The 24,805-nt window shown below is 50.5% G+C and overlaps 1 protein-coding gene across 2 annotated transcripts in view; it reads right to left on the bottom strand.

Moving 5' to 3' along the window:
• The window catches only part of GNA13 (G protein subunit alpha 13), a 43,172-nt gene extending 37,187 nt beyond the window's left edge, over window positions 1–5,985 (bottom strand). Inside the window, exons 1-2 of one of the 2 annotated variants that reach the window (XM_027048040.2) lie at window positions 5,518–5,985; window positions 2,867–3,093 (exon numbers count right to left, since the gene is read on the bottom strand). In XM_027048040.2, coding sequence (XP_026903841.1) covers window positions 2,867–3,093; window positions 5,518–5,800 — 510 coding nt within the window. In that variant the 5' untranslated portion in view covers window positions 5,801–5,985. Of the gene's footprint in view, window positions 1–2,866; window positions 3,094–3,198; window positions 5,348–5,517 lie in introns of those variants that run through there. The other variant, XM_053212806.1, reaches the window with a different exon arrangement.
• Window positions 5,986–24,805: the final 18,820 nt, after the last annotated feature.

The following is a 24,805-nucleotide window of genomic DNA, read 5'->3' as shown; positions in this document are numbered from 1 at the left end:
CCTAATGAATAGATACAATAATGAAAAACCTGACAGACCTTGTACAGACAGCCAAAGCAGCAGAAAATCAGGGTATGTGGAAATCGAGAGGTTACAGGATGTGCAAAGTAGTCTAATGAATATATGGTTGGAATCACAGGTAGGCTAGCTAGTCTTGACTCAAATAAAGAGGCTGAACTCTGTTCTGGACGTAACGGAGAATGAGCATAGGTTTCTGAACCAACCCATGCTATGTTTGAACAAGATTACTTAGGAGTCCAAGCAAGAGGTACCAAGAAATCAGTGTAAAGGAGGAAATGGACGCCAGAGATTTTTCAGGGGGTGGAAAAGACAGGACTCAGGGGTTTCTGTGTGTAGAGAAAAGGAATTGAAGAGAACTGTCAGGAAAATCTTCAGTGAGCCAGCTGCCCTCTCAGTGTCCAACGCTACCCCAAGCACCACACAGCCTCCAAAAGTCCAAGAGTCATGAATTCAGGGGAATAACGGGGCACCTTCTATACGCGCCAGGCACCATCAACAACGCCAAGTACACCCAGGAAAAAACTTCCGGTCCTCCGGGAGTTTAAAATTACATCTCTCCCCCGGCACCGGGGTGGCTCAGTCGGTTTAAGCGTCCGACTTTGGCTCAGGTCACGATCTCGCGGTGCGCGAGTTCGAGCCCCGCGTCGGGCTCCGGGCTGACGGCTCAGAGCCTGGAGCCTGCTTCCGATTCTGGGTCTCCTTCTCTCTCTGCCCCTCCCCCACTTGCACTCTGTCTCTCTCTCTCTCTCTCTCAAAAATAAAGAAACATTAAAAGAAATTTACATCTTCCCTGGTCCTCTTTTCTTCTGTCCCTACTTTTTAGGAGGAAAAGAAGTATCTCTGGAACTTGTCTCTCCTTGTGCTGGATGCCTTCTTTGCTACAGAGCATCAGCTGGGTCAAGTCACGACCATGTGGGGTCCTGAGCAGTTTTAGGGATTTATTCCGAACGATGGACACTTAGGAATGCTTTCTCAACCAGGACGACATGGCGGTCGTGACACCAAACTGTCAAGATGTAAATGTCCAGATTCAAGCGTCAGTGGAGCCCAACTGCAATTAAATGGACTTACGGAACTTTCCTACAGAAAACTTAGAGGACAGCTGTTTGTTTATTCATCCAACCAATATGAACCATATGCTTTTAAGATGGATGTTTTTTCCCTGACCAGGAAGGATGAATAACATCCTGAGAAACCTTGGAGAGAAAGTGTGACTTGTCAACAAAATGAATTAAGAAGGAGAGCAAGCAGCACTTAAACCGGGAGAGATGGGGACAAGGGACGGGAAAAGGGCGTATGGAGGAACCATCAGCTATCAAAGAACAAATACTAACCAGAGGGCAAAATTCCGCCACAAGTCTGAGAGCTGGATGGAGGTCACTTGTCAAGTGAAATGCCCGATTTTCAAAATGTAATGTTGCCAACTCCTCCATTTTAACAAGAGTGTGAGACAGGCTTTGCCTCCCGCTAACGGACAAATTACTGGACAAGACACACACACTCTTGACGAGAACTACGTGAGACGTACGTGATCAAGTGCTCAGGCTGTACGGAGCCCATGAGAACCATAATTCAAAGAAAATAAAGATTCAGTATCAGTTGTATAAAAAACTAGCATGAACACATCTCTAGAACTTTTAATAACCAAGCCTGGCTTCTGAGTATGAACTGAAATGGCAAAGACTCCTCGCTGTACATCTTCTTGTAGCCACACCCATAACTGTGCATCACTTTAAGGCCGATGACATCATCGAACCACTTTCTAAGCAGTTTTACTTTTAACTGTCACTTTTTTTTTTTTGATTATATTATGGTAAAACACTTCAAATCTGTACTGCCTCCAAACTGCATACAGTCTAGATTGTTATTCCTGGGATCTCTCCGGTCTTTGGCAAATAAAACTCAGAATACAATCAAAGCATTTCACAGTTAAACTGCAAAACACTTGATTTCAATTATTATCTGTGTACCTTTAACCCCAATCAGATCCTTTCTTTTCCACCCTACCTTCAGTGCTGGGTAACAATTACAAAGTTTTATGATATTCTAAGATTATTTTGCTTTTTAAAAAGAAACATTTTGGGGGCGCCTGGGTGGCTCAGCCGGTTAAGCATCCGACTCTTGATTTCGGCTCGGGTCATGATCTCACGGTTCGTGAATTCAAATCCCGCATCGGGCTCTGCGCTGACAGGGCAGAACCTGCTTGGGATTCTCTCTCTCCCGCTCCCCCCCACCCCATCCCTCCCCCACTTGTGCTCTCTCTCTCAAAATAAACTTAAAAAAAGAAACATTCTGTAAAATGTGCTTAGAAACCTTTAAAAAACACACAGAGAAAGCAGATACATAAAAAACACAATGACTTAAATGTTATCAAGAACTTTAGTCTCTTTATATGTTTAATTAACCTGTATCATAAAACGAGTACCTTCAAAGTCTAAATGACACATTTGAACAACTCAGTTCAGTTACTGAGCTCTCAGTCCAAGAGTAAAAGATCAATTTTTTAGGAGGATGAATTTCATTGTGGCAATTGAGACGCTATTATTTTCAAAAGGAGACTAAAATGAGGAGAAAATACCCATGAAAATCACTATCATCTTATTTGCGAAAAGAAAAGAAATGACCAATTAAACGCCTCTGCGTCACCAACTCTATGGAGTTCAGCTTATTTTTATCTTGCTTAGTCAGAAGCTCATCCATATAGCAACCCAACTTTTCTGAGGCTAAAATTCTAGACGGGTACATTTTTGTCGTGGGAGTCAGGGAAAACAGGTGTATTACAATCAGCTCCCGATAAATGTCACTAAAATAAATCGAGAACAACGTAAAAGAACAAATCTCTTACCAGTTGAAATTCTCGACGCCGGTCATAGGCGTTCTGTATGCCGCTGTCTGCCCACAATGCTCGTATAACCGGGAGATACTGTAAAAACACTTGACTTTCCACCATTCCCTGGGCCGCCATGGAGGACCGTGTGTCAAATGCCATCATCTTGTCCCCGCTGACTTGGTTTGAGTCGTCTCCCCACGGGATATGAAGCTTCTCACGCGCGTCCACCAGCACCCGCATACCTTTGTTTAAAAAGAAAGGAAAAGATGAGCCAGGAGCCACTGGATACTCTCACCGGTTCTATCCCGGTATCACTTTCTGAAACTTCGTAACTACTGCAGGCCTACCTCCTCCAAAAACCGAGACCAACATCAAAACACCCGCAACCCTGCAGAGCTTAAAAAGCCGGTTGTTCACAGTCCTAAAATTAGAGCCTGGAAAAGCAAACACTATTCACACAATTGCTCCTTCTGAAGGATTTTAACATGTTCTAATTTATAAGATCACTTTTTACACAGTTTTAATAGAGGGGAGTCACAAGAGAACCAGAGCTGGTGAAGGAAAAAAATCATGCTGCAGGCTCTGGAAGCAACTGCGGCTAAGATTTTCTGAGCCCCTCAACAAGACATTTACGAAATGTCGAGAATCAAACATCATCACTCAGAGTTCCGTTCGTTCCCCAGGCATCCTGCTTTAACCCGACACCCAGTCTTCTAAGAGCACATTCAAAACTCAAAGACTCCCAAACCAAGCCTCAAATCAGGGTAAGTCACGGGAAAGCCTTCGATTTCCCAAACGGGGAAGAAGAGCAGCTGTGAAAAGCGTATCAAAACAGAGCGTTCAACTCGCACAGGTTAATTCAAACCGAGTTATCTCTGATCACTGCACTGTGACCTTTGGTCCATCTATCTTAACAGCCACGGCACTACTCGGGTCACTTGTCCGGATAACTGAAAACCCGTTTTTGCCGTCCACCTTCTAATCACGCCAACTCAAAAAAAGGAGCTGTCTTGTGACTTACTTCATCTCATTGCCAATGTTAGAGTAGGGTCACATCAGGAGCCGGTGCACAACAAGGACCAGGTGTTTACCTGGCTCGTAATCAGTTACTATGTTGACTCTATTTATTGACATAATTCCAGAAGTTCGGCTGCATCAGGATACAAAGGTACCTTCAATTAAGGACTGGCAAGGCGGAGTCTGCAGCCTTGAAAGAGCCCTCAATTAGCTTTGTGCTAAACATTAAGATGGGACAAACACAACTGTTTTACACAGCTTAGCTGCAGGGGTACCAGGGCTCAGAGCTGACTCCTCTCCCCTCATTGCCCCTTGGTCCCCACTCCCGGGGAGAAGTTTTCCTCTCCTCAATCCTGGGAGAAAGAAAAAGAAAAAAAAAAGAAAAAAGAAAAAAAGAGTGACTGAGAAGGAGTTGCTTAAGAACTTCCTGAACAACAACAACAAAAAATCCCACTTGAAAAAACACTGCTTGAAAATCTGCTGAAAACTGTAGCAAACTCCGGTACAACTGCTACCCAGATGGGAGTTTCCTGATGCACCTGAACCACCAGGCCCTGTATCTCAAATCTGCCAAAATGCCTTTCATAAAAAGTACAAAATATTCGATACTAAGAATAAGGAATAGAATTGTCGCTGAAATAAGAATCACCTTCTCCAATTCTCCGAAAGTGCAGAAATAAAATTCACTTAAGAGCAAAGTTCAGTTTTAAAAATGCTGTCAAACAGAAGCAGAGTCTATGATCCAAGACGACAGTGATTCACTGACTCAACCTGCACAGGCTTTGCATCACTTTTTAGGCCAAAGATTCTTCATACCAAGGCACAGTTTTATTTAAATAGTACAGAATGAGGTGGAACCCCCCCTCTCCTGCCCCCACTTATTAAGCAAAAAGGAGAGTGGGACGTGTTGCATACTGATTACAGGCAAAACATCCTGCCCCGCCGTGACAATGGGGCGAAAAACCACTGATGCTAATTTTTTCAGACTAACTGCATGGGTTTACTCTTTCCTGATGCCAGCACAGTACCCAGGACTCCCTGAAGTTTCGTATCTTTGCCCCAAAGGGCCCACCACCTGTCACCCTTCGCCCTTGACAAGTCTCAGGCAAAAGTTTCCTTACTGAGACGGTTCCAGAACTCCCTTGCTTAGGAGGCAGCCAAGGAAGCAGGGAATTGGGAGCAGCCCCGACCCCATGTGACTCGGGTCACCCACCCCGGGCGGCGAGGTTGGGCAGGCAGCGCCGGGGCGGGGGATGGGGGAGTGTAGGTCTGGGGCTGGCCCTCGGGTCTTCTGGCCTCGTCCGGTGGAAGACGGGAGCGGTCACCCCGCACCTCGAGGCACTTCCCTCTCGGAGGCGAGGCCAGCGGCGAGGCGGGGGTGCAGGGGACCTGCACTCGAACGGCAAGGGGGAAAGCGGGGCGCCCCGGGGCATCCTCTCCCCTGGCGGGTCGAGGGCACCCCGGGCAGGCAGGACCGCCGCCCAGGGTGGGCGCGCCCCCTTCCCGCCCGCCCGCCCGCCGGGCCGGGTCCTCTGCCCGGGAAGGAGCGAACGAGGGCGGTGCCCGGCCCCGCGCCGGCCGCCTCCGCCCCCCCCCCCCCCCATGCGCCGGCCGGGCCCGCGATCCCCGCGGCGACCCCCGCTCTGCACCTTTAATCACGTTGCTGTAGATGGTGGGGCGGAACTCCTCGCGCGCGCGCTGGTCGAAGTCCTGCCCGTGGATGATCCGCATCTGCTTCAGGAAGGTGGACTTGCCGCTCTCGCCCGCGCCCAGCAGCAGGATCTTCACGAGCCGCTTCACGTAGGTCTTCTCCCGGGACAGGCATTTGTCGATCTCCTTGGACTTGCGCTGCTGCTCGGCCTCGCCGCTCGTGAGCACGCAGCCGGGGAAGCACACGGACAGCACGGACCGCGACGGCAGGAAGTCCGCCATCTTGCCGCCGCCGCCGCCGCCTCGGCGGGCCCCTCCGGCTCCCTCCACCTCCTCCTCGGGCGGCGGGCGGCTCCTGCTACGAGGCTCGAGGGCGGGGAGCGCTGCGGCGGCCCGAGCGCGCCCGGGGAGGGAGGGAACCAGAGAGGTGACTCGCAGGGCGGGCCGGGCAGGGCGGGCCGGAGGAGCCGGGGAGGGCGGGAGGGAGGGAAAGAGGGCGGGGCCAGGAGGGGCGGTGGCCCCCGGGCGTGCGCGCGCCCGCCGCCTCCCGGGGGGCGCGCACGCACGCACGCACGCACACACGCACGCCGAGGCCTCTTCCCACCAACCCCGCTCCAACCCGCCGCCTCCAGCCATGGGCCGGCGAGTCAAGCTCTAACCCCGGTGCCCGCGGCCGCCGCTCGGCGCGCGCGGGGGTTGGGGTGGGGCTGGGGATGGTCACGTGGTCTCTGGCCAGCCGGGGCGCGCGCTTGGAACCCGACTTTATGTTTCCCTTTAATTAGCTGCGCCCAATGACTGCCAGGAGGGCCGCTTCCCCGAGCCCGAGCCCGGAGGCAGGAGGCCGGAGACCGGGTCCCAGACCCTGCCCTTTGGGGCTCTCCTACGGCTCTCACTGCTGGGTTACGTTCCCGCCGCCTGCTGTCAAGATTCGCGCGCCTGATTTCGAGGCCCCTGGCTGGGGTGCTATTCAGGCAGCAGGCGCGAGTCTGGAAGGTTTTAGGGCCTTTTCTTGAGATGGTTTCTTTGACATCCTGCTCTCCCAAGCCTGGAATGATACCCACACATCATCAGCCCCCCTCCCCACGCCCCCAACTCTTTTTGGCATTCTCAGACCCCGCAAAAGAGCAGATACTGGAGTTGATGTTACTCTGAGATGTGCGAGGAGGGGTTGCTAATGCCTCATTCGTGCCGCACCGAAGTCAGTGGATGGTAGCTGCAGGAGGGTGAGGTCATGGTGAAAATCCCCCTAAACCGGACACAGTGAAGCAGACTCTTCCCTACAAGGAAGCAGATAAGCTGTCTGTTTGACCTAGGACTGGAGCTAGCAAATGTTAGGTTTCCTGCCAGATTACAGAGGATATGACCAGCCAAGGGACTTTTTGTGTCCTAACAGCAGATTCAGGCCCGGACACCTGAAAGGGCTGCCAGGGGACGAGCGACAAGTGACAGCTGGGGTGGCAGAGAGACTGTGCAGACGGGACCCCGGAAGCCAGCTTCTTTATTCTCAGTGTTTAGTTTCAAGTGGAAACAGCCGTTTTGGTCGGTCGCTGTTCTGGGCAGTGCAAAGGTAACGTTCCTTGATTTGGGGCCCTGTGTCTCAGAAGCCACCCTTGTGTTAGGCAGTTGTGGTTAAGAGGTCAGCACTCGGAGAGGCTGGTTTAAACAGGGCAGGTTTAAATTTAGAAAATCAGTGCCAATCAGTTTGCTGTCCAGTTGGCTTCATGGCCGAGAAGCCTCATGAGTCAGTAAATAGGCTTCAGTAAACATGGCTATAGTAGGACTATGTCCTGTTGTCCTGGCCAAGCCCGCAGGGTGGACAATCTACAATCTACAAAGCAGGATAGGTTCACCTCCAGAATCTATGGATTGATAGAGTCAGAATCACCGGGCGGTGCCTTCCGGCAAAATGTACGGTAAAAGTCTACCCTGGATGGAAAAATCTCTCTAGTCTCAATAGTGTTCGGGAGGCCCTGTTCTCCAACCATGACGCGGCTGACCTCTGCCCACGACAGGGGAGCAGGTGTGGCCCCCACGCACCATGTCTCTTCGGACTCCAGATGCTGATCTGAACTCATTTGCAAAAACAGGAGGGAAGCCTGGAAGTTAGGTGGTTAACATGTTGCTTTTCTTTTTCCAAAAGTGTGTGCAGCATAATGGAGAAGGGAGGGTGTCTAGGAGTCAGGAAGGTATTCCTGCCCAGCTGGTTCGTGTTGTGACATGCAGAGCAGCAGAGAAAGCTCTTCAAAGCCCTGCCTGTAACCCTTGGTTGGCTCAGATCGAGTCTAACTGGCTCTGGTCAGTGTTTCTGAGAGACATCGTTGGGCCTAGCCTGAGGTTTGCCGATAGCGGTCCAACTGCTTCTATTTAATAGTCAAGCCACCTTGAAATTATAAGTGTAAAAAATGAGTTAGAGGTTTGGTGGTTCCTCAGAAAGTTAAACACAGAACTGACGTATGAACTAGCAATTCTACTTATAGGTCAAAAATAATTGAAAACAGGTATTCAAACAAAAAATTGTGCACCTGTGTTCATGACAGAGCACTGTTCAGAAGAGCCCAAAGAAGAAAACCCGCCCTATATCCATCAATAGATGAGTGGATAGGAGGGCCTGGGTGGCTCCGTCGATTGAGTGTCCGACTTCAGCTCAGGTCATGATCGCTCGGCTCATGGGTTCGAGCCCCGCATCGGGCTCTGTGCGGACAACTCAGAGCCTGGAGCCTGCTTTGGATTCTGTGTCTCCTGCTCTCTCTGCCCCTTCCCCACTCATGCTCTCTCTCTCTCTCAAAAATAAATAAACATTTTTAAAAAATTAAAAAAAAATAGATGAGTGGATAAACAAAAATGTGGTATATCCATAAAATGGAATTATTCACCCATAAAAGGGAATGAAATACTGACCGATACATGCTACTACAATATAGATGAACCCTGAAAACATTATGCTAAGTGGAAGAAGCCAGTCACAAAAGGCTGCATATTGTGAGGTTCCATTTATATGAAAAGTCCAGAATAGACAAAGCCATAGAAACAGCAGGTTAATAGTTGCCAGGGGCTAGGAGGAGGGAAGAATGGGGAGTGGCTGTTTATGGGTTCAGGGTTTCCTTTGGGGTGATGAAAATGTTTAGGAACTAGGGGCGCCTGGGTGTCTCAGTCGGTTAAGCATCCGACTCAGCTCAGGTCATGATCTCACGGTTCATGGGTTTGAGTCCTGCATCCGGCTCTGTGCTGACAGCTCAGAGCCTGGAGCCTGCTTTGGATCCTGTGTCTCCCTCTCTCTCTCTATCCCTCCCCCATTCGTTCTCTTTCTCTCAAAAATAAATAAACATTAAAAAAAAGAAGAAGAAAAAAATGTTTAGGAACTACGTATTGGTGACAGTTGCAGAACGTCGTGAATGTACTAAATGCCCTGAATTGTATACTTTAGTCAAATGATGCATTTGATGTTATGTGAATTTTATCACAATTAAAAAAAAAAAATGAAGTGGGGAAAATAATATTTTCCGTAAAAGAAAACGCATCATTTAACACTGAGGTACCCACAGTGTCCCACGTTCAATGAATGAACGTGTGATTGTGTTCGTTTTAAAATAACAACCTAAGGTATATGTTTGCACCAGAAGCAAATCCACTCTAGCAGTTGCTTCGGGTTACATTGTAACGGTATTAATGCTATTTTCATTTCCAGATAGATTGTTCCGTAACTAAAAAAAGAAAATCCAAACTGGCTAAGGGAGTACAGAGTCCTTGGTTAGAACTGAATCTGCTGGGTGCTAGATTTCCAGAGGCCCCAGATGTAAATTCCTTGGAAACATATTGCTGCTAGCCACATGCAAACGACGGATTCTGATGCCCCAGAGGAGCTGTGATAAAATGGTTGATTAGTTGCCATGCTCTATTCTTTCTGGAAACCCAAGGTCTGGCAGCAAACAGTCTTGTGAGATAAACAGCGAAGCTGTGACTAAAAATGTAGAAATCCATTTCCAAATAGCTCTTCGTCTGTGACGTGGTCACTTCAGGAAGGACACGGGCCCTTTCCAGTAATACTGGCGATGCTTGAAATCAATTACTTGTAACTCTTTTGTTGGAATTGGAAGATAGGCCTCCTATCTTACAGTCACAGCTTTTTTGCAGTGAAAAAAAAATGGTATGGTTTAGCTCATTTACCTACCCTTCGTGCCAAATAACTTTGGGCTATTTACAAAAATCAGTATTATCCAGAAAGGACAAAAATTTGTCACCCTCAGACATGCACATTCCAGAGAATATGCCCGAGGCTCTAGGAACAATTCCAAAAGAGGAGTTACTTTTTTTTTTTTTTCCAGATGATGAGAAATCTAATTTAAATAAGTGTTTCCCCTGCCCAGGTGACTACTCACCACTCAGGATAGGACAACGCCCGCTTAGGTATGTTTATTTAAAAATCAGCCACATTACTTGATGGTTAAACCTGCGGTTAATTTTCTAATAAGGGTAACAACACAGCCGGCAACCTTGCTACACAAGTCTTCTTTTGCCTCATCAGTGATATCCAATAGGTGGGTTCTAATCCTTTCTTCCACATAAACACAGGCATGGATTTTTCGGATCTTCGTTTCCGGTCCTAGAAAGGGACGGGGATTCCCTAGCCCTCCCGCGACACCAATCCCTGCCATGTGTGTAATGTTTTCAAGGCCCCGAAGCACTTTGACCTACTTGTTCTCATTCTCTTCTCTGCTCACAAGAGCCGGACTAGGAACACCCAGTGTCGACCTGCTCCCCTCCTGTCTCACCCTGAGTAGCTGATGGGGAAGAAAAGGTTTGAGGTGACACAATGGAAGCCTCATCCAGCCTGGCCACTTACAGAGCCAGAACGAGGACCACCGCCCGCCCCACCCCCCTTTGGACTCTACATCCGGTGCTCTTTCTGATATGCCAAAGTTGCATTTGTGCCCCGAATGTCCAGCCGGATGAAGTTCAAACTTAAGCAGCTAATTGTGCTTATAACCAGGAGGCACCACAGAGTCCCGTAGTTTTTGGTGGTTGGCGGGTCTGTTTTTCCAGCCCCTTTGCAGCTGGCTGTCATCGGGAAGTTCACCAGCTCTTAGGCTGATTCTGGTAAGATGTTCCATATGTTGAACCCAGCCTCTAGTTTGTAAAATGTTCCAGGTGGCTGATGTAGAAATGAGAAAAGAGGAGCCAAGCTTATGGACATATTTACATGATGCGTAAACCCCAGACGTTCCCTTAACGTGAGTTAGAGATGAGAAGGCACCTTTTTTTTTTTTTTTTTGGCAATGAAATTTGCCTCTCACGTGGAAAGTTTTGTATGAAACTAGGCATGCAGAGTTGTGTTGCTGGTGGGGTTTTTTGTTGTTGTTGTTATTAATGGAAAACATGACTTTAATTACTGGCTGTACTTTTCTCAGCCTCCGAGAAAGATCCATGAGCTGCTGTGGACCAGCTGTGACCTCACTCGGCTTATCTGAACTCAGAAGCCTGTGCCGTCTTAAAGACACATGCCGGCACCCGTATACGCCCTTACACCTTGCATAAAGCATCGGATTCATTTACGGGCAGTCTATTTATATGACACGAACAAAAAGCTTTGCCCGTAAATCTGAGATCCTTTCTGAGAAACTCAAAACATCTTGCTCAGTCCCTCCCCTTTATTTTCCCTCAGAGCTTTTTATTTTTAATTTTTTTAATGTTTTATTTATTTTGAGAGAGAAAGAGAGAGAGAGAGAGAGAGAGAGAGAGAGAGAGTGTGTGTGTGTGTGTGTGAGCAGGGGAGGGGCTGAGAGAGAGAGAGAGAGAGACCCAGAATCCGAAGCAGGCCCCAGGCTCTGAGCCCGATACGGGGCTCGAACAAGTGAACTGCGAGATCATGACGGGGCCTCAACCAACTGAGCCGCCCGGGCACCCCACCCCTCAGAGCTTTTTAAAGATGAGGGATCATCTTTATATTTTATTGCCTGTAAAGGGGCTGCCCGTTGCCAGAAACAGGTAAGGGCTCTTTCACATTAACTTCTGTTTCTCTAGGGAAGTTTCAGGCTGTGAAGCCTCAATTTATTCCTGCGTCTTAAAATCCTCTGCTCCCAGTCTGGCCGAAGAAGTTTTCTTTCACTCAGAACGCTGGATTACAGGCTCGGGCCTGTTGCTTCCAGGAACCACACTCCTGGCCAGCTGGCTAGCCAGGTCGCATCACACATCGCGGCCTGTAGACCTCGCTTTGGCCTCAGTATAAACGCTAGGGTGGGTCAGTCGGTCGAGTTGACCATCAAGCAGTAAGGGCTCACACACAGGGGCACTGAGAAATAAGTCCGTGTAGCCTTTGTCTGAATGCAGCAGCCTGGCTCACGGAGCCCATAATGTCATCAGCACGTCTGTCTCCAAACTCCCGGGTCAGCTGCTAAGGAAAAGCTGGGCTAGCTTATGGTTGGATTCTGGGAAAGGCAGCCAGCTGCTGAGTCAGAGTCCTAGCCTGGAAGGGTCTAGAAAAGCTGAAACACTGCCATCAAGGTCCCTGTCTCTTGCTTTAGGAATTAGCTTTCTCCTGGCTGTGGGAGGGCTATGCCAGGCCTGCCTGGAAGATGAGAGGCAGACATAGAAGCAGAGGGAAACCGATCGCCTTGTCAAGCGATTGACTCCAGTCATTCTGTGCTTAACGATGGTTTCCCGTCTTTGCAAATAAACAGAACCGGAAGAAGAAAAAGTCTCTTCGGTAGGGAGGTCATCTGCGTTTCCACCCAAACCACACAAATCGTATCAGATGGTTTGCTCGTCATTTTGCAGCGAATATAGTGTGGGTGCAGGAACTTGGGAAGAACTCAACGTATTCGAGCCTTGCCCTTCGTATCTGTAAAATGGGAGTGTTTGAACATAAAGATTTGTCTTGAGGATTAATTACAAGATAAATCCACTCCATTTCTGTCCATAAATGAGAGGTTCAGTTTTAGACTCTCGGAGGAAGCAGCAACCAAACTTCTTTAACATCGCTTTGAAAGTTTAGCAATATTGTCCTGGTCAGAACGGGCTCCTGATATTTCCCGAGCTCTTCCTTCTGAGTGTAAACGTATCTCCTCTGCTCAGGTTCATTCATAGCGGCTGATGTGACCCCCAGCGGATCCCTTTCTCATCAAAAGAATTTAACACAACAATGAAAAAAATGCATGTATATTAGGGGTTGTCACCCAAATTTGAACTCTCAAGAGGGGACGAGTTTATTACTTTCCATCAATAATGAGAGTATAAGGGATCCGCGCAGAGAGCAGAGGTTCAAGTGGAGATGTTGGCACAGTGAACTAAGAGCATGGGCTTTGTTTTCCAATCTGCAAAGTGGGTATAATCATCTTAGCGTTATATAAGGGGGGAGAGTTATATAAAATGACAGAGCAGGCTTTTAGTCAATGTCACCATGTTTCCCTGCTGTCAAAGTATTTACTTGACCAATCGATGAACTGGTGTCTATGTCACGAGGGTCATGGATGATGAGGGAAGCCCCGTGATCGTGAATGTGGATACCTCTGATCACAAGCCCATGCTCTGGTCACACCCCCATCGGTAGACATCTCTTGGACAGCCCTTGGGCCTCAAGGTGGGCACATCAGTGGTGTAGTCGCCCCTTAGGACAGACCCACTCTCAGGGACACAGGCTTGGTCTGCTTGGATAAGGTACTTAGGGATTCTAGTTCCCTGGCCTTTTGTCTGGGAGAGGCACAGGCTCTGGGCAGGTCCCTTTGTCTCGCCCTACAAATAGGGACAGCACCAGGAGAGAGCCAAAGCGGGACCCTCTAAGCACAGGTGGAGGTGGGGACTTCTCTTGTCTGGAGCTCAGGGCAGTACTATCTGGGAGGATATAATGAGATCGTATCTAAATTGCCCCCATCTTACAGACATGGGGCCTAAACTAAACCTCAGAAACGTTCATCTTCCCGGGCTCTTGAAAGCGTGTCCCAATGGAGAAAATGGCTGACATACTGCACTGAAGTCCTTTATGAGCCAGTCCTTGGTTGGGGACTTCTGTGCCCCTCTGGTAGAAGCCTGCTAAATATCTGGCTCATCACTGCCCTTTCCAAGGCCACCTTGGGCAAGAAGTCAATGAGTGCTTTATAGAATAGCAGATACATAACGAGTGTGCTTCAGATCAATCCTCAGTTTGTTCCTTCACCTGGGACTCCTGCTAAGGGCCTCAGGGAAAGCACAGTCACCCCCAGGAAGGAAGGGAACTTGCAGCACTGCCCCAGGCAGGGCCTGATGCCCTTAAGGCAACCTCATCCCCTGTAATTTAGGAACTCCGCGCATTTCAGAGGGCCTGGGGAGTGGGGGGTGGGTAGGTGCTCAGATTTAGAAAGATTGCCTTGGGCGGTTTTCTCCCTAAGCACCACACCTTGTCTCCACTAATGTGTTACAATTAATGAACTGGGGTTGGGGGCAATTTAACTTCCCCTGGGACCAACATACTTGACCCAATAGACTCACAGGGGAAGACACAATGGGCTCCGAGGGAAAATCTGAACAAACTGTAGACCTCCATTTACGTCTTGGGTCCCCCCCAAATTTGCTCCTCCATGGCCCTATTCTTATTTAACCTCCATAAATAAGGGAGCAAAGAATAATGGTGGGCACTTTCTCGATAGCCAGCTAGGAGGTATTTCTGAAAAGCCTTCTGTCCAACCCTCCCCCCCCCCCCCCAGGATAATCCTCTCATGGGATAATAGCATTTTCTTAGGGAGGTGTTTCTCTTGACAAATTACTGTCCTGGTAAATTTCATACCAGCCATTTCTCTAGCTTGGCCCGCAGTGGTGACAAACACCCGAAGTTCTCCTCGTTTTGGTTTCCAGACTGTCTTCCCTGTCTCCCATCCTTCTTCCCCCTACCTCCTTTTCTTTAGGCTTCCCCTCCTACCCTGCCCGCCCTCCATCTGCCCTCTCCCTCCTTTCTTACTTTTCCCAGCCCTTCCTTCCTGTGTCTCCCTCCCCAGATTGGCGGGAGACAGTACCTGGCCCCCGCGGTCCTACAGATCCTCACATCGCCCATCACAACACAGGTCACGTTGGCTGTAATTGTCTCCCCTCACCTGCCACTCAAGAATGTGGGCCCTTTGAGGCAAGGGACACAGCTAACTTATTTCGTATCTTTCGGCATCTAGCGTGTCATATCGTAACGGCTCGCTAAATGTATGTAATTAATTTAAATGAGGAGACAGCCACCTGCCTACTTCCAGGTTGCTTTCCTGCATTTCTGAGCGGGGCCAGCTGGATTTGCAGCCCTCCAGGATTGGAGGGATCTAGACAGGGAGTAGAGAGAACACTTTTGGCTCAGCCCCACTTGGCAGAACTTGCTATACACTGTGCTAACTTGGAATGGCTGGATAAGGTCACAATATGGGTTATTGAGCGACTTGAAGTAGCTGAAGGGCTTGCGTGGGGTGGGGTGATTAGGGCACACCATCACATGATGGACATCAGTCAATCAAGGAACCTGCTCACGCTGGGGCAAACAGGACAGTGGAGTTTTGTGGGCCACGAAACCTAGAACTTGGGTCGTCCTTCTCAACAGCAAACAACGAGTAGGTGCCCATGTCCATCAGGTATGAGCTGGGCTCACAAAGGACATCAGCGAGAATTGGGCAGATGTGGGTTCAAATCCCAACTCTGCTCTCTGTCTTGTATCTCTCATCAGTATCCTGGCATAAGCCACCTAAACTTTTTGAGCCCCGTTTTCCTTATCTGAGAAGTGGAGTCAATTATGCCCACACCTCCCTGGGTTGCTGGGAGGATGAATTGTCATGACGTAGGTAAAGCACATAGCAAAGTGTCTCCCTCCAAAGAGCTGTTTGATCACAGTAGCATTTGCTCTAGGCACTGGGGGTTAAAAGCTATTAAAATGATTTTGTTATAAAAATACAAATTTTGGGGGGGCACCTGAGTGGCTCAGTCAGTTAAGCGTCAGACTCTCGGTTTTGGCTCAGGCCATGATCTATCTCATGGTTTGTGAGATTGAGCCCCACGTTGGGCTCTGTGCTGACAGTACGGAGACTGCTTGGGATTCTCTCTCTCACTCTCTCTCTCTCTCTCTCTCTCTCTCTCTCTGTCCCTCCCCAGCTGGCTCTCCCACTCCCTCAAAATAAATATATAAAGTTTTTTTTAAAAAGTAAATATTGGGGTGCCTGGGTGGCTCAGTGGGTTAAGCATCCAACTTCAGCTCAGGTCAAGATCTCGCGGTTTGTGAGTTCAAGCCCCTCGCCAGGCTCTGTGCTGACAGCTCAGAGCCCGGAGCCTGCTTCGGATTCTGTGTCTCCCCCTCTCTCTGCCCCGCCCATGCTCATGCTCTGTCTCTCTCTGTCTCTCATATAAACGTTAAAAAAATTTTTTTAAAAAGCAAATATAAAGATTTTTTTTTCATGCAAAGTTGCTTATGCTAACTTTTAAATGAAGTATATTGATCATTGCTTCAGGGAGCTAGAGTCGAGAGCATGGTTGTCTCCTAGAAATATAATGCAAGGCACATAATGTAATTTAAAATTTTCTAGTAACCACATTAGAAAAATGGGGGAAAAAAAGTAAAACTGATTTTAACCATATAGTTTATTAAGCCCAGTATACCCTAAATACCATTTCAATGTGTAATTGATATAAGGATTATTAAAGAGATACCTTACATTCTTTTCTTTCTTTCTTTCTTTCTTTCTTTCTTTCTTTCTTTCTTTCTTTTCTTTCTTTCTCTTTCTTTCTTTCTTTCTTTCTTTCTTTCTTTCTTTCTTTCATACAAAGTCTTAAAAACTCAGTGTGCCTTTTATATTCGTGACAACCTCAGCTGAGATGCTGACTTGTCCTCAAAGGTACCTGGTCTGTATTTAGATTTCATAAAATTTAGAGTTGGAAAGGTAGAGGCACAAAACCAAGGTGTTTCAAGCACACTTAGATATTTTCCAGTAACCAGAGAGAGAGACAGCTCCGTCTTTAAGCTTAAATTAATTAGAATGAAACAAAAAATGAAGTTCCTTGCTGTCATTAGCCACATTTCTTTTTTTTTTTTTTAATTTTTTTTTTTAACGTTTATTTATTTTTGAGACAGAGAGAGACAGAGCATGAATGGGGGAGGGTCAGAGAGAGGGAGACACAGAATCTGAAACAGGCTCCAGGCTCTGAGCTATCAGCCCAGAGCCTGACGCGGGGCTCGAACTCACGGACCGCGAGATCATGACCTGAGCCGAAGTTGGCGGCTTAACCGACTGAGCCACCCAGGTGCCCCAACATTTCAAGTGCCCTTTAGGCTCAGTATGCACCTGGTGTGTGCCCAGGACACCATGGGGGCCGGTTTGATTAGGATCGACCCGTGGAGGTTGAAAAGGCATGGCAGAATCCGGCTGGGAGGGGTTTCGATCCTGGGTTACGATGTGATGATTTTATTCTGTGGCTAAAGAGGAACCACTGGACTATTTTCAAGCAGGGGGCAGGTGACCTGTGTGCTGCTTGAGGGCGAGCCATCTGGTGCCCATGAGGGGACAGAGAGGGGAGAGACAGCAGCCAGCAAGAGCAGCTTGGAGGTGCCTGCGATAGTTCGGGTGTGCAGTGATAGCATCTGGCTAGCGTGAGAGCAAAGAGAACGGTCCAGAGACTTTTCAAAGCCTGACTCAGGACTTAGAAAGCGAAGGAGGGTGAGGGAAGGGGCAGGATGGCAGGAGGCTGGGAGGCTGGGAGGCTGGGAGGCTGCATGCTTGGGGGACCGGCTTGATGTGGAAAGGCTTAAGGGGCCAGGATGTTGGTGCTTATCAGAAAGCGATTCCCCTAAGACAAACAGCCGAACCCAGGCCCAGGAGACTGTGTATTTTATGGATTTTTTTTTTTTTTTTTAAAGAAGCAAATGTATAGTTTACAACACCCACTCCACCCTCTGAATCACATGGTCACCCCGGACTTTGCCCAGAGTTCCTGAGATTGTGAAAGACACTCCTTACTTCTAGGGAACTCCTTGGGGTGGTAGGTATAGGCTGGAGCAGAGTTAAAGTCTTCTCAGAAGTCAGAGGGAAAGTTCTAACCTTCTATTCCCTAGCTACTTTTTTGTACCCCTAATATCTTCTATGGGAAAAGCATTACTTCTACCCTGAGTTCAGGTTTTGTTAGATCTAAGTGGGGGGCGGGGGGCTGCTGGAAAGGAAGCTGCTTGTCCCCTCTCCTAGGTCCCTCCTAATCCTCCAAGTAGCCCAAGTCACTGTAATCTCCTGTCTCCACACGCCGATGGTCCAGGTCAACCACCAGCCTCCTTGGGCTGCTGGCACACAATGGGGTGTGGCCTGGGGACGATGAAACACACCTGACTCTGCATTGTCTGGATATGTGGGGAGTGCCTGCTTAGACCAGGCACTGTGATACGTGTGGGGGACTACAAGGGGAATGAATTTATAAGGCGCTTCCAGTGGGCAGAGCCAACTGGTCAACCAGCCATTACTGTGCTAAACGATGGTATCATGGCCCAAGACCATCTCAAGCAGCCAGGGAGCTCAGCGTGGGGCCTCTCTGGAAGCTTAGTTTGAAAGAAGAGAAGGGGGGAAGAAAAGGAGTGCCTTCTGGGCTACGCAATGACATCCAGATGAGGACTAGGATACGTGGAAGAATGGGGGACTACTAGTGACATTACGGTGGTGTTCATTGTCTACCGGCTCTTGTTAGATGCCACACGCTATCCAGGGGCTCCTTATCTGTGAGCCTTCTCCCCATTTCCCAGATGGGGAAACCGAAGCTCTGAGCAGTAAAGTGCACTTGTCAGGGCAGGGTCAAGAGCCGGTGCTGACCTGGTTCCAGAAATGCCTGACTCCTGCTTCTCAGCTCACGGTGTATGTGCCCCTGAGCCCGCCAACCCCTCAGCCTCATACTGGGAGCACTTGGGGACCCCACACTGATCTACAAAAATTAGGTTTTAGTGTGGTCTTGAGAAGCAGACTAAAGTCATGCCTTCGGGTGGTCATGGGGTCCTGCCTGTTGCTGATAGGAATCACCAGAAGGGCCGAACAGATAGTTCCATCTAGGACATGAAGGGGACACTTAAGCGACTGTCGTGGCTCTGTCCCAGCACGGCACTGTCCGGCGAGGAGGCAACAGTGTGTCATGTAGCTCCAGTCCCCAACGTGTCCAGGCAGCTCCGAGCCTCCTGACAGGGTGGGTCTGGGCAGACATTTCCTCCCGGGGCTGGCTGGGCAACAGATGTGGGTTTTTCTAGGTCAGGCGGGTCTGTCTTCAGCAGGCCTGAGGATGCACAGTTTGTATATACTGCAGACGTTGCCGGCGTGCTGTGTAAACACAGACTATCTTCCACTCCGACGCTTCCTTTGGCGAGACTCGTCCAACTGGGATACTTGATTCCAACTTTCTTATCAACTTGAAGCTTCCTACTCTGATATCAGGAAGCTATTAAAGTCCATTTCCTGGTATTGCCTTGACCTCACCAGTGCACGCTCGCATTGAGGTGAATGTCCCTTAGAGGAGAATATTTTTCACCTTCAAAAGCCTGTCACCCAGCCTCAAATGCCCCACATCAAACAAGCCTGCAGGCATTTTGAAAGTGTGCTTAGCCAAAGCCTTACGCCCGAAACGTTTACTTCCTACCGCAGCGAGTTTAAGCGTATTTACTTGGCTTTGGGGCTCTTCTTAGCGGGCCCAGCTGCCTCTTTGGCTCTGTTTCTAGACTTTTTTTTTTTTTTTTCCACTCCCGATTGTCAGTCTTTCCCATACCATATCCTTCAGAGAGGTCCTGCTCACCGCTTTTAAACTTTTGTCCCTACTTCCTGCCTCCCTCTTGGCCTTCCAACTGTAAAAGTCCTACTCTCCTGTCTTCCCAAGTGCTAACGGAAGTAAGAAATAGGAGAAAAAAGAAACGGTCGAGATCCAGCTGGAAAAAAAAACTCCAAACCTTCCCAACCACTTTGTTTTCCTCCCTCTCATCTGAACCCCTACGGAACTCATGTCTCTGCCACACGACTCGGGACTTGTGGTCCCCAGCCTCCAGCATGGCCCCCGCTGGGTCTCTCCTGGTATTCACACGCCTGGGTAGCCCCTTTCCCAAATGAACAGGCCTGCGTGACCCATACGTATGGTGGCGCAGAGTTTCACGATGAAACACACCGTTGTCTCTTGGGCCCTGCTCTTGCCTCGCTCTCCTGGTCACTCACCAGAGGAGAAGCCAGCCACCGCGTCGCAAAGACACTTAGGCAGCCCAGCGCGGGGGTCCACGTGGGGAAGAACGGAGGCCTCCTGCCGAGTGCCAGCACCAAGGAGCGAGCCACCTTGTCTCCAGGCTCCTGAGAGGCTCTGAGCGAGAACCACGTGGCCCCAAGTGGCTGCCCAATTCCGGATCCGTAGAAACGATGCAAAATAAGCGTGCGGAGTCGCATCGGGCTGTGAAACCCGGGGGTCATTTGTTACGCAGCAATAGATAACTGACGCGGAAGCCCAGAGCAAAAATGATACTGACAGTAACGCTTAACGTCACTGAGTAAAGCTTGAGAAGCACTAGGCACTGCTTACTTAGCACTTTATATAGGCTAGCTCATTTAATTGTACAGCCAATAATAGTAATATCAGTGAACACTGATAAAGCGCCAGGAACCGTTCCAAGGGCTTCACACACCTTCTGTCCGGGCCACCGCATTGGCTCTGGGGGTGGGGGGGGGGGAGTGGGTAGGCACTTTGATTGGTGTCATTCCTGTTCCCCACTTAAGGAAACTGAGACAGACAGAAGTGTGGATGTGGCAGTGCCGAGGCTGAGCCTGTGGGCCATCCTGACTCTGGAGCCGGTGTCCCTCATCATTCGTTCCTATGCCGTCTCCACCGCTCGGCGTGGGCCTCGGCTGCGCCACACGAACAGACCTTAGCGACTGTGTCTTTTGCCTTTGACTCCCCCGCCACACTGTGCGTATAACACGTGCTCGATAAATGCCCGCCAAGTGTGCGGGTCCCCCTTAGCTCAGCCCTCGTCCTTCAGCCAGCGGATCGAGGCGCTTATCACATGTAAATATGGCAAAGCTTTTCCAGAGCAGAACCCCGAGCGCACGAGACGGTGTCACTGCACAGAGAAGCATGTTTTTGCACACGGACTCACGCGGGCCCTTGACCTGTGGCCACCCACGCTCCTCGCTCCCCCAGGCTTGTCTCCCGCCCATCCCAGGGCGCCTGGCTCCTGCCGTGGGCCTTGGGGACATTAAAAGCGCCTTCATCAGTCTGACGAAGCTCTGGCGTCTACTGCACTGGAAGACACAGTTTCCACACGAACATCAGCCACCCCAGTTCCTGCCTCTCGGTCTGGGGTGTCCGGGCTGGGAGGGCCTGGGAGAAGAGAGGCTGTGAAATCGGCCCAACGGCGGTGCCCTTGTTCCCGACGGTCACCATGACCAGTGCAAGAGGGAGCCTGAGAGCGTGGGCGGCCAGCAAACCCCCACCGGGTCGCTTCCTCGGGGTCTCTTTGCTCCCACGTTGACAGGACAACTCCATAGTTGCTTTTGAAAAATTCATTTTGGGGCGCCTGGGTGGCTCAGTCGGCTGGGCGTCCGACGTCGGCTCAGGTGATGATCTCCCAGTCCGTGGGTTCGAGCCCCAGGTCGGGCTCTGCGCTGACAGCTCGGAGCCCGGAGCCTGCTTCGGATTCTGTGTCTCCCTCTCTCTCTGCCCCTCCCCTGCTCATGCTCTGTCTCTCTCAAAAATAAATAAAAACATTAAAAAAAAAAAAGATTACCATGACAGTTTCCCTGCTTCCGAGGTCCTAACATGTAGTGAAGAAGGCTGATACAAGCGGGATGTGTGATCAGAGCACTTTAAAGGGGAGGAGGGGAGGAGGCGGGCAGCTGCTGGGCTCCTGCTTTCACATAGGAACATCGTGGGAGGGGTGGGGTGGGGGGAAGCTAGGGAGGTGGCTCCCCCGGGGCTGCTGATTCCTCCGGCAGGCAGATTTCTGCAGGGAGAGGAACAGAGGGGAGTCTGTTTAAGAGGGGGCTTCTGGGGTGCAGCAGAGATGGAGAGGGAGGTGGGTCATGGAGGGGGTGCAATGCAGGGGCAGAGTGAGGGGTGTGAGGGGATTGTTGGAGCCCCTGGCTACACTCCCCCCTCCCCCCACCCTGCCGGGAATGCTTGGAGTCCAGAGGGGACATGGAGTCCCCGGGAGCAGTGAGTGTCACAAGCAGGCACGGAACCAGGGCCGAAGAAGAGGAAGGAAGCGGGGCTCCAACAGGGGTGCAGGGAGAAGGGCCATAGGGGGGGTTTGGGGCTGCAGCAAAGGATGTGGGAGGGGGAGGTTCGGGCAGAGGGAGAGGCCAGGGCCCAAAGCAGGTTCAGCTTTGCACCCGGGAAGAAGCAGGTCAGCTGAACTGACCCCAGAACAGGGTCTTAGGGCATGTCAGGGAGTAGGTAGCAGCAGCGGCTGGAAAATTGGGTCCCCTGCAGCCTCCGAATGCCAGCGAGGGCTGCCGTCCTTCTCTGGGAGCCAACTGGGAGTCACAGAAGGTTTTTGAGGAAAAAAAAATGTTTGGCAGGGTGCCTGGGTGGCTCCGTCGGTTGAGCGTCCGACTTCGGCTCAGGTCACGATCCCGCGGTCCGTGAGTTCGAGCCCCGCGTCGGGTTCTGTGCCGACAGCTCAGAGCCTGGAGCCTGCTTCGGATTCTGTGTCTCCTTCTCTCTCTGCCCCTCTCCTGCTCATGCTCTCTGTGTCTGTCAAAGTAAATAAATGTAAAAAAAAAAAATTTTTTTTTTTTAAATGTTTGATGTCTGCAGAGCAGCCTTGGCTTTGAATCCAGAAGGGCTGCCTGCCCGCCAAAGAGAGACAGAGGGGAGACGAAAGGGCAGAGCTAGTGTTTCCACGGTGGGCGGGGCCGGCTGGTGTTACTGGGGATGGGGAAAGAGGCAAAGGAGGGAGAGAGGGGGAGGGCGGCGAGGGGGGGGAAGGGAGGCAGAGCCGCCTCCGTGGGACCCACTGGGTGTGGGCGCAGAGAGAAGTACGACGCAGAAATGAATTTGAAATTCCCTGTCCACATACAGAAAGGAAAACCTGTGGATGTCAAAATCCTCACAGGTGCTCGTGTCTTCATTTCCTCTGCGAATCCATCATCAGTCACCTTCCTGTGCCCTTCCAGACACCCTTCCAGAGGGAGCCTGCCCTGGGAAAGTCGGAGGCAGAAAGCAGCTGGGCGGAACTTCGGAAAGCCCCTCGCGAGAGGACAGACACACTGGCTCGGGCTTCCCCCCCCACCCGCCGGTCTGTTCCTCAGGAAAGATGCTGTCTGCTAGAAGCAGAAGGAGGGGCTGAGGGTCCGGAAGACTGAGTCTGCCTGTCACAGGAACACTTAAGGACACCCATCCCTTGGGGGGTTGGGGGGAAGGGAGATGTTGGTGGCCAGGGTCTCTTAGGGTCATCAGCGGGTGTGCATTCGGGCCGAAGCAGCCCAGGGCACTCCAGAACCAGCCTGCCGGGGGCGGGGGGGGGGGGGGGGGGGGCGGAAATCCCAGCTCTGCTAATTACCGGTCAAGGCTACGTGATCCAGCTAGTGATGCAAAGCTTCTTTGACTCCGTTTCCCCATCTGTAAAATGGGGATCCTGATCGTAGCTCTCCCATAGGGGTGTTGTGGGTATTCAATGAAAGAAGGGTACGAGGGCCCAGCGCCTCGGAGGCACCCAGTAGAGGTGGGGTACTCTCCTTGGCCATGTCTGTGGCACCCCAGGGAGACCTGGCAAAGCCCAGGGGCCCGAGAACAAGATGGAGGTCGTGCAGCAGGCCTGGGCCCCAACGTGTGGAATGAGGGCACCTTCGACCTCTCAGGGGTAGATTGAACTGGGAAAGAGCACTTTGGTTTCCGATAGAGTCCAGGTTCTGAGAGAGACCTGAGTATGTCGGAGGGTCAAAGGGACCTGCTGGCCAAGAACGGGCAAGGGCTCCCACCAGGTCACGGGGACTGGGGTGCGGGGGGGGGGGGATGCTACTTAGTGTGGGTAATGCAGAAGTGATTCTGCGTCCTCCGCCCCTGTGTGCAAAGGGGCGGAGCCAGGTTGGGAGGGCCACAGCCAGGGGACCACGATGGAGGAAGAAAACTTCAGGGTTGGGAGAACAAGCTTTCCTACCATCTAGCTACTCCCTGTCTCTCGTGTCTTCACCCACAGACATTCATATCCCGCCCACAGGGGGATGTGCAATGCAGTGTGACGGTTATGTATTGACTTTGGGACTTTGGGGCTGGACTGTTGGGTTCGAATCCCACCGCTGACTTCCTAGTTCTAATGCCTCTCCCCCCAGCCCCGGATTCTCACCTCGACCCCGGGGACTATATCCCAGTACCTCCCTCAGGGCGTTGTCAGGAAGGTGAAGTGAGCTGTCTTTAAAACACTTAAAATACTGCCTGGCTTGGGGCGCCTGGGTGGCTCAGTCGGTTAAGTGGGACGGTTAAGTGTCCCACTTCGGCTCAAGTCCTGATCTCGTGGTTAGTGGGTTCGAGCCCTGCATTGTGCTGACAGCACAGAGCCCGCTTCAGAGCCTCTCCCCCCTCCTCCTCCCCCACTCTCTCTCTCTCTCTCTCTCTCTCAAAATAAATAAACATTAAAAAAAGAAAAAAGAAAAAAAAAAAAGGAAGCAAAAGCCCCTGCCCTCCTGGGGCTGACAGTCCAGTTAGGAAGCCAGACAGACAACGCAGAGAGGATCACATAATTATCAACCATCTCCTAGCATGTGTCAGAATTTTCTTCCCTTTGAAGGCTGAATAATACTCCGTTGTATGCGTTTACCGATTTTTATCTATTCATCCATCGATGGACACTTGGGTTGTTTCTACCTTTGGATTATTGTGACCAAAGCCGCTATGAACGTGGGGGTATAAATCCAACCTTTTCCTTTAACAGGTGAAAAAAAAACAAAGTATAGTTAAGGAACTTGGACCCAGAAAAGGCATAAGGGAAAGACGTACACCAGCTGGGGGAGGGAGGAGTCGGGATGGTTTTTGCCTGAGGAAGTGATTTACTGGCTGGAACCTAGAGAATGAGGAGCTAGTCGGGTAAAAGGTAGCTGAAGAAGAGTCTTGACCACATGTGACAGCCCTGGAGCAGAGAGAGGCTTGGGTTTCCCAGAAATGGAAAGGGGGCCAGTGTGGCAGGGGCACAGAGGTGAAGAGACAGAGAGGCACATGGGATGGGCCCTGGGGTCACATAGGACTCATGACTTAGGCTTCTTCCTAAGAGCTTCGGTGCACAACGGATCCCCTCAAAGCAGAAGGGGGAAATGTCCAAATATAGAGTTTGGGGGAAAAAATCACTCTGGTCACCCTGAGAGGAGAGAATTG

The sequence above is a fragment of the Acinonyx jubatus genome, chromosome E1 (assembly GCF_027475565.1).
Source record: "Acinonyx jubatus isolate Ajub_Pintada_27869175 chromosome E1, VMU_Ajub_asm_v1.0, whole genome shotgun sequence".
Classification (NCBI taxonomy): domain Eukaryota; kingdom Metazoa; phylum Chordata; class Mammalia; order Carnivora; family Felidae; genus Acinonyx; species Acinonyx jubatus.
This window is presented reverse-complemented; position numbering and strand designations above follow the sequence as displayed.